The sequence below is a fragment of the Balaenoptera physalus genome, assembly GCF_965194825.1.
Source record: "Balaenoptera physalus genome assembly, contig: HAP1_SCAFFOLD_670, whole genome shotgun sequence".
Taxonomy (NCBI): domain Eukaryota; kingdom Metazoa; phylum Chordata; class Mammalia; order Artiodactyla; family Balaenopteridae; genus Balaenoptera; species Balaenoptera physalus.
The window spans coordinates 520,998-530,939 of NW_028126086.1; the positions used below are offsets into that span (position 1 = coordinate 520,998).

At 37.2% G+C, this 9,942-nt stretch overlaps 1 protein-coding gene across 3 annotated transcripts in view; it reads left to right on the forward strand.

Annotated features, from left to right (window-relative positions):
* The window catches only part of LOC309653607 (glucocorticoid-induced transcript 1 protein-like), a 42,293-nt gene extending 37,493 nt beyond the window's left edge, over positions 1-4,800 (forward strand). For 2 of the 3 annotated variants that reach the window (XM_082478491.1, XM_082478492.1), the window contains exon 2: positions 4,338-4,800. In XM_082478491.1, coding sequence (XP_082334617.1) covers positions 4,338-4,498 — 161 coding nt within the window. In that variant the 3' untranslated portion in view covers positions 4,499-4,800. The remainder of the gene's footprint in view (positions 1-4,337) is intronic. The other variant, XR_014259271.1, reaches the window with a different exon arrangement.
* Positions 4,801-9,942: the final 5,142 nt, after the last annotated feature.

The following is a 9,942-nucleotide window of genomic DNA, read 5'->3' on the forward strand; positions in this document are numbered from 1 at the left end:
ATCTCCGCGTCTTACTCTTCCGCCATCTTCCGAGAGTCTTTTAAAGCATATGTTTGAAATATAACCTTTCAAGTATATTTATTTCATATACTATAATTTTTAAAAAAATCATGACTGGTAGAGGGAATTTTTTTTTTATATTTCTTTCTTTATTTATTATTTATCTTGGCTGTGCTGGGTCTTAGTTGCGGCACACGGGATCCTCTTTGCGGTATGTGGGCTCCCATTTGTGGCATGCGGGCTCTTACTTGTGGCATGCATGTGGGATCTAGTTCCCCGACCAGGGATCGAACCCAGGCCCCCCGCATTGGGAGCGCAGAGTCCCCCCCACTAGGCCACCAGGGATGTCCCTGGTAGAGCGAATTTTATAACAGGATATCGATACCATGTTGTCCTACCTTATTCTTTCTACTTAAGGCAGACCGTTTTTGTTTTTTTGGTATTGGTAATGTGTGATGCTTGTTTACACATTCTTAACACAATTAAGCATTAGCGTTATATCACAGAATTAGAGCTAACTGGCCAATCTATAGATTGAATTTAGCACCCAATTCATATTTTTCCCTTTTATTACATTATGTTTATGGTAACCACATGGAGATATAAATTTCAGGAAGTTTCCAGTTCATAAACCTCAGGCTCTCACCCAATATAATACATTTATACAACATTTAAAAGTACAAAAGCTCCTTTTGGTTAAGGGACAATACAAGAAAACTCATGAATTTAATGACACCAGAAGTTCCGGTCCACGCTGTCCCAGAAAAAGGTTGCCAAATCTGTTTCTTGGCTCTGTTTCTTGGCTCTCTCGTTGGTAAGAATGTCCCCCTCTGATACTCAGCACAAGGTGAGTGTTTCTACACCAAATGTTGGAGCCTAGGTTTTCAGAGTCCAAGCTGATGACCGCCACTGGTCCTTGGGCCTTGGGAGCACCCAATGTAAAGTCCCATATCCCAGTGGTCTTCACACTGAAGTAAGGCCACCCACTTATGAGATACAGGAAGAAAATGTAACTTCCATTTTTTTCATACATATTTTTATTTTTTATATCATGTGTAAATTTCTACTTAGGTTTACACTATATATAACATATTAGTCATATAATATATACCTCATTTATAAATAAATAACTGCACATATTGCTGCATACTTAGATATTTACTATTAGGAGTACTCAGTCAAAATAACTTGAAGACCACAGTTCTGACAGTAGCTAATCAGAGAGAATGGACACTAAGGGGAGAAATGGGATCCTTTGGAAGGTATAGACAAAGGTCCAGTGATTAACAATATAATAAAAAAGTATAGATTAGAATATTATATGTATCAAGGGACTTGTTTATAGATTCTTTATATACTTACTATAAAACATAAAAATTATCCCTATTGTTCACCAAGTTAACAGGAGTTTTAATAACTATAGGTAGACTACATACAACTTTCCTAATAGTTTGGAGCAGTTTAAAGTTCAGGCACAAGTTTTTTGCATATAGTGGCTTTTCATTTTCTGGTTGTGGCTGACCTTTATGTAGGTCTTTTTTATTGCTATAAATGTTCTTTTTCAAGGGATAAATTATTTTTGTCTTTTTTTTTCTTGGTGGAGGGAATGTAAAGTAACTTTAAAAAGTTTTAAACAAATTATTATAAATCAGATTATGAGAGACATGTTAATTTTCCGTGTTCCCTAAAGTTGCTAAAATTTGTGCATATTGCTTTTATAGCCAGAAAAAATATTTAAAAGAATTAATAGAAGTAACTCCTAGTAATAGAACTAAAAACAATCTGCATATCTTCTAAATTACCTATGGTAGGGGAAAAGGTAAGAAGGAGAAAAAGAAGTAAACAGTAAAACATAGAAAACAACTAGCAAGGAAGCATTTATAGGAGGAAGAAAAAAGTTATGACAGGTTTAATCAAGTTTGTTATAACAATAAATATAAGTGGGATGAACATACCTTTTATAAGGAGAAGACATACTCTAAAGTTTTTTCAAAAAGCCTAATTACATACAGTATACAAGAGTCGCACCTAAACAGCATGATTGAAAGAAATTGAAAATAAAAGAATAGGCAAACCAGATACATTATAATAGAAGGAAAGCATAAAGGGGTGATAATGTTCAATTTGACAGAGCTTAAAAGTAATAAATGGAACAGACTGCAATGGTGAAGCATATAAGCCATAATGATGATGTCATGAATCGATATGGAACCAAATTATACAGAACTAAATTTCTATAAACTTTTTTCTGTTTGTTTCTTGTTTTTGGCCACACGGCGCAGCTTGCGGGATCTTAGTTCCCCGATGACCAGGGACTGAACCCATGCCCCCTGTAGTGGAAGTGCAGAGTCCTAAACACTGGACTGCCAGGGAATTCCCCAGAACTAAATGTAAATGATAAAAATTGCAAGAGATAAAGAGAATTGTTATATCTCAAGAGTAGTTTAGAAACTTGAGTAGTTCTCTAAGTCTGTGACAGATAAAGCTAATAATTTTCTTATTAATATATTCTATATTTTTATTTCAGCTGATGTACAAGAAAAATAACTATTCTGAAAACAGAAAATATATGTTCTCCGTGACTCATGAAATATTTATAAAAATTGACCATGATTTTTGGTCACAAATAAAATTTCAGGTGATCCCAAAGAGTAGACATAGATTGTCCTAGACTCTCTGCCTATGGCAAAATAAAATGAGAGAGCTAAGTAATAAACATAGGAAGGAAATTGTGTAATTTTCAGATCCTCTCTAACACTCTTGGGTCAAAGAAGAAGTCAGAACTGCAGTTGTAAGATAAAATTGGCCCTCCAGCCCTCTGTGTCCAAGGATGTGGAACCCGGAGAGGTGGATGGCCAAACGTAAGGGACTTGAGCTTCCTCAGATTCTGGTATCCGTGAGGGTCCTAGAACCAGTCCCCCACAGAACTGAGGACGACTGTATGTAAATAATACGATAGTTCACAGTATGCTGCATTTTCTTTTGTTTTCCGATTAAAAAAACCCAATTTTGTATTTTGGTTTCAGAAGGGTAGTTAAAGGACAGTATTCAATAACAAATGTTTCTTGGCCCTCTGTAATGTGCAAGACATTTTGTTTGATGTGAGATATAACTCTGAGTAAGACTGAGCCTTGGTGCTTGTAATCCACTGGATTTTATTATTCAATGCACATTAGTAGTAACTTATTTGAGATGCATATATGAAAAATCCTTTATAGTTTCTTTGTAAAGAAACGATAGAGTTCAGTATGATCATTTTAAGTTTCAGCAGAGGTACCTATGGTACCTATATGGAGAGGAGAAGTAGATTATTATAGTAGATTGAACTGTGTAGAATGTCTGGATATCTTCGTTCCTTTTTACCTCTATCACGTGTTAGCAGTTCTGTTTCATTGGACAATTTAAGTTTATCCCTCTGGGCTTCAAATTCTTCATCCATAAATGAGGAAGCTGAATTAAAATATAAGATTCTTTATACATGTTATTTTTGTGTAGCTGTGAATAAATTCATAAGTATTGAGCATCAACTTCTTTTCAATCTGTAGGGACCAAACGTATGCTCTAGTTGGGGAAAAAAGACAAATTTAGGGCTCCACGCAAGCAGAGGAGAGTGCGTATATCTTTAAAAAGGACAGAGATGGAGAAAAGAAGAGCATTGGGAAAGGTTTCACAGAGGCAGTGTGACACCTGAGCTGATCTTGAAGATAAGTTTTTGTCAAGTGAACAGGGAAGGAGAACATTTTAGGTGCAGGAGATAATAGAAGGTATAGAGGCAGAGAAGTGAGCGTTTTACATTTGGGAAGTTGCAGTTAGTTTGTATGGCATTTCGTAGTTAACATGGGTTTATGGAGGAGTAGCAAGACATCAAGTATTGATGTATATGGGAGCTGAACTGTGAAAAATAATGGGCTTTAAGTTAAAGGCAGTGAATAACCATGGAAATATTTTTAAGCAGTGGAGGGAGGTGGCACTGTAGGATTTAGTTAGGGTGGATGCAGAGATAGCATTTAGGAAACTGGCAGTTGAGACATGATGAAGTCTTAAATAAAGTAATGGCAGTGGAGATGCTATACAGGTTTTAGAATAGGTCTCTAAAATGGATGGGCTTTGTAGGGTTGACAGCCCTGGAAGTGTGTGCAAAATTTAATATGTGAATGTATTTTCCTCTGGGAGAGGGTCTATAAATTTCATCACATCATGCAGGAGGGCTATTAGGGTAAATATATATTGTAGGGAAAATTGACAGTGTGATATTTTACAAACCATGAGGGTTAAATAATTTTAAGTTTTACTTTATTCATTAGTGACTAATCTAATCTTTTTTCACTTTTTGATAGTGGACAGGCCAAAATATCATCAAGTTCGAACCTCTGTTACAATAAGGCGAACCTCTTCTTTGGATACGATAACAGGACCTTATGTCACAGGACAGTGGCCACGAGATCCTCATGTTCATTACCCTTCATGCATGAAAGATAAAGCTACTCAGGTAAAATAAGCAAATCAAAATCAGTTTTATTATCCTGCAGTTCTTCTATTTTGATCACAGTAAAGAAAATTAATTTAATCAAATTTTCCCAGTTATTAAATATATTCAACCAAAGAAGAAACCCATTTCTTTTAATAAACTTTAGACTAAGTATTTTTATCATCTCGGTTTTGAAAGTTTTTAAATTATTTAATATTTAATAAATAGCACATCAGTCTACATTGTGTGGTTTTTGAGACTTATAGTTTTAGGAATTATTTTCCTACAGAAATTAATGACTAGTAACTGTATTAGAAAATACAGGCATATGTCGTTTTTACTGTGCTTTGCTTTACTATGCTTCTCAGATATTGTGTTTTTTTACAAATTGAAGGTTTTTGGCAATCTTGCATGGAGCAAGTCTGTCGGCGTCCTTTTTCCAACAGCATTTGCTCACTTTATGTCTCTCGGTCACATTCTGGCAATTCTTTAAATATTTCAAACTTTTTCATTATTATTATATTTGTTATGGTGATCCGTCATCAATGATCTTTTTTGTTACTATTGTAAAAAGATTATGACTTGCTGAAGGCTCAGATGATGATTAGCATTTTTTAGCAATAAAGTATTTTTAATTAAGGTATGTATATTGTTTTTTTAGGATGTAATGCCTTTGAACACTTTAATAGACTACAGTAATAGTATAAACATAAATTTTATATGTACTGGGAAACCAAAAATTTGTGTGACTCTCTTTATTGCGATATTTGCTTTATTGTGGTGGTCTGGAACCAAACCTGCAGTATCTCCAAGGTATGCTGGTATAAGTAATTTTTGAAGAAAAGCTGGTACAGTTCCTGGAAATAATTTATAAAGTATTAACACATGGCTAAGGAAATATATGTTAAAGGATATTTTTTCTGTTTAAAGCCAAAACTAAAATCCTTGAGAGAGAAATAGAAAATTTCCTGTTTGTCACACCTTCTCTATTTGTGGATCACAGCTTTTGACTTGAAAAGTTTTCCTTCCATGTCAGAAAAAGATCTGAAAACATCTTAATTTATAATTTCTGAATTCTTGACCATATCTTTATAGCAGTAGTCGATTAGCATTATGAAGAATACTAAAAGTATAAGACATGGTTATTGGCCTTAAAGAACTTACAGCATAGTTAGGAAGATAAGATGTAAATGTAAGAAAATTGGTAATAGAAGACAGAGTATTATTAGGTTGTAGATGAATGGAGCATTTAAATGTAAGGGAATTCAATGGAATGGGAACATTTTTGGCTTTGTGGGTTAGGGAAATAGAAGGATTAGAGTTTCATGTCTGAAGAATGAGGAAAAGGGGATAAAATTTTGGACATGATCTATGAGAATCTTCTCCAGTTTTGTAATTTTCTCAGGCAAGCTTGAAACCATAAAATTAGCTTCTTTATCATGCATCCTATCAATTTTGTCTGTGTAACATTTTATGTCACCCACTCCCAGTCTTTTGCTTGCCATTCTTTGTGACGGAAAGGAGGAGTTTGAGATGGTATGCAGTGGGATTCTCAAGTAGAAAGTACTAGCAAAACTTAGAGATGTGGGCCTGCACACTTAGAAATGGTCACAGATAATTCAAAACTATCTTTCTGGAGGAGTTGGACTCCCAAGTGTGACAGAGTGTAGGTATAGAGTAAAGAAAGAAGGTCAAGAGATCAAGGACTTAGTTTTTAGAAATGCACACATGGGAAGGATAAAAAAATTAATGTATTCACCTGGTAGCAACAAGAAGAGAAAGGAGTTTAACATTTACTGACTGTGTACCATGTACTTTGTGTTTTTATATCCTGTGTTTCATTTAATCCTCACAAGAACATTATAAAATTACACGATGGGGAAGCAGAAGCTCAGGGAAGTTAAGTGACTTAGTATCCTAAACCTAGGAATTGTTGGAGCCAGGTTTCTAATACAGGTTAATTTGTCAGCCAATCTGAACTTCAATTTTATGGTTCTTTTAGGATAAATGGAATAGTGTGTGTGCATGTGTGTGTATCACCTAGTAGAGTAGTTGACACCATTCTTAAAAATGGTAGCTATTCTTTTTAGGTTAAAAAGAAACCCTACCCCTTATTGAATATATGCTTTATGCTGACAGTCTCCAAAAACATGATCTTATTCATTCTTCACCAAAACTCTAACAAGAGGAGACAGAAAAAGAGCAAAAGCTAAGAGAAGAAATGAAATAGTCTTGCCTTAGAAACCGAAGGGAAAGTTGTTTTAAGAAAGGAAAAATTATTAACAGTATCAGGTGCTACCAACAGGTCATGGAAAATAGGGAGTAGATTTAAGGATTAGGGGCATATTGTCTTGGAGAGTGAAATATTGATAATATGTTAGAGAAGGAAGCTCAGCTATTTGGGAGTTAAGAAGAGAGTGATATGGTGATAGAAGATAAGGGCGCTGGGTAGGTTTCTTAACCACATCTGTTTCTTTATCTGCACAATGGGATTAATGAAACCTAACTCATGGTAATGTTGTGTGACTAAATAGGGTAATATTTGAAAGTGAATATGGCAATACACATGTTAGGTTATTAGTAGTACATACACACAGGCCCATTTGTAACATCTGCAGGATCTGGAGCAAATATAAATGTAGACCTACATACCATATACATACTAAGTTAAATTAACAAACTGTTACATAAAACTCCCCCAAAAGCCTGAGTTCCAGGGTAGGGGCTTCTCTTGCCTGGGTCTGCATGTAGATCGTCTATTTGAGAAACCTGACATTGATAGGAAGGCCAAATATAGGCCTCATTTTACATATGATATACTGAGGCTTAGAAAAGCTTAACTTGTACATGGTTATATAGCTAAATAAATACGAAGAGATCTGAATCCAGATTTCGCTGATTCCAAAGGTTTTGTGTTTTCTCCAGTTCCTCTCTGCCTCTCATAGTAATCACTAAAGTGTATAGCACTTGACCTAGTGCTTGCCTTACAAGCCTAAGAAATGGTCTTGCCCCGAAGCATTATTAGTTTAATTGAAGGTATAAGAGATGAACATATGAGATGGTTGTTATTGTCATGTCCATACTTCCTTGATTAATTCTTTAACTCTTGGGGAAGGAAGTAGATATTTTTATTTATTCAGTGGAAATTAGTAAACAGAAAGTGGTACAGTCATTCTGCTACACATATTAAATATGTAGGCTGTCTGGCTTTAGTAGAGGGAATCTCTAGTATTTTCTACCTTTCATATTTCCATATTTCAGCTACCTTAATTATTGAGGGTTAGAATTTTTATTGCTTAATGTATTTATACATTGGGCCTTTTTAAAAGAAGTAGCATAGTGTTGTGGGAAAGACTGTGGACTTTAGAGATAGATCTTGTGTTCAAATCAAGGCCCAGGATTAACCAAGATGGCGGAGTAGAAGGACGTGCTCTCACTCCCTCTTGCGAGAGCACCAGAATCACAACTGGCTGCTGGACAATCATTGACAGGATGACCATGGACTTCACCAAGGAGGATACCCCACATCCAAGGACAGAGGAGAAGCCACAGTGAGACGGTAGGAGGGGCGCAATCAGAGTGAAATCTAATCCCATAACTGCTGGGTGGGTGATTCACAGACTGGCGAACACTTATACCACAGAAGTCCACCCACTGGAGTGAAGGTTCTGAGCCCCACTTCAGGCTTCCCAACCTGGGGGTCCGGCAACGGGAGGAGGAATTCCTAGAGAATCTGACTTTGAAGCCTAGTGGGAATTGATTGCAGGACTTCGACAGGACTGGGGAAAACTGAGACCCCACTCTTGGAGGGTACACACAAAGTAGTGTGCGCATCGGGACCCAGGGGAAGGAGCAGTGACCCTGGGGGAGACTGAACCAGACCTACCTGCTGGTGTTGGGGGGTCTCCTGCAGAGGCGGGGGGTGGCTCTGTTTCACTGTGGGGACAAGGACTCTGGCAGCGGAGGTTCTGGGAAGTGCTCCTTGGCGTAAGCCCTCCCAGACTCTGCCATTAACCCCACCAAAGAGCCCAGGTAGGCTCCAGTGTTGGGTTTCCTCAGGCAAAACAACCAACAGGGAGGGAACCCAGCCCCACCCATCAACAGTCAAGTGGATTAAAGTTTCACTGAGCTCTGACCGCCACAGCAACAGTCAGCTCTACCCACCACCAGAGCCTCCCATCAAGCCTCTTAGATAGCCTCAACCACCAGAGGGCAGACAGCAGAAGCAAGAAAAACTACAATCCTGCAGCCTGTGGACCAAAAACCACAGTTACAGAAAGATAGAGAAGATGAAAAGGCAGAGGGCTATGTACCAGATGAAGGAACAAGAAAAAACCCCAGAAAAACAACTCAATGAAGTGGAGATAGGCAACCTTCCAGAAAAAGAATTCAGAATAATGATAGTGAAGATGATCCAGGACCTCCGAATTAGAATGGAGGCAAAGATTGAGAAGATGCAAGAAATGATTAACAAAGACCTAGAAGAATTAAAGAACAAACAAACAGAGATGACCAATACAATAACTGAAATGAAAACTACACTAGAAGGAATCAATAGCAGAATAACTGAGGCAGAAGAACGGATAAGTGACCTGAAAGACAGAATGGTGGAATTCACTGCTGCGGAACAGACTAAAGAAAAAAGAATGAAAAGAAATGAAGACAGCCTAAGAGACCTCTGGGACAACATTAAACGCAACAACATTCGCATTATAGGGGTCCCAGAAGGAGAAGAGAGAGAGAAAGGACCAGAGAAAATATGTGAAGAGATTATAGTCGAAAACTTCCCTAACATGGGAAAGGAAATAGCCACCCAAGTCCAGGAAGCGCAGAGAGTCCCATACAGGACAAACCCAAGGAGAAACACACCGAGACACATAGTAATCAAAGTGGCAAAAATGAAAGACAAAGAAAAATTATTGAAAGCAGCAAGGGAAAAACGACAAATAACATACAAGGGAACTCCCATAACGTTAACAGCTGATTTCTCAGCAGAAACTCTGCAAGCCAGAAGGGAGTGGCATGATATACTTAAAGTGATGAAAGGGAAGAACCTACAACCAAGATTACTCTACCCGGCAAGGATCTCATTTAGATTTGATGGAGAAATCAAAAGCTTTACAGACAAGCAAAAGCTAAGAGAATTCAGCACCACCAAACCAGCTCTACAACAAATGCTAAAGGAACTTCTCTAAGTGGGAAACACAAGACAAGAAAAGGACCTACAAAAACAAACCCAAAACAATTAAGAAAATGGTCATAGGAACATACATATCGATAATTACCTTAAATATGAATGGATTAAATGCCCCAACCAAAAGACATAGACTGGCTGAATGGATACAAAAACAAGACCCATATATGCTGTCTACAAGAGACCCACTTTAGACCTAGGGACACATACAGACTGAAAGTGAGGGGATGGAAAAAGATATTCCATGCAGATGGAAATCAAAAGAAAGCTGGAGTACCTA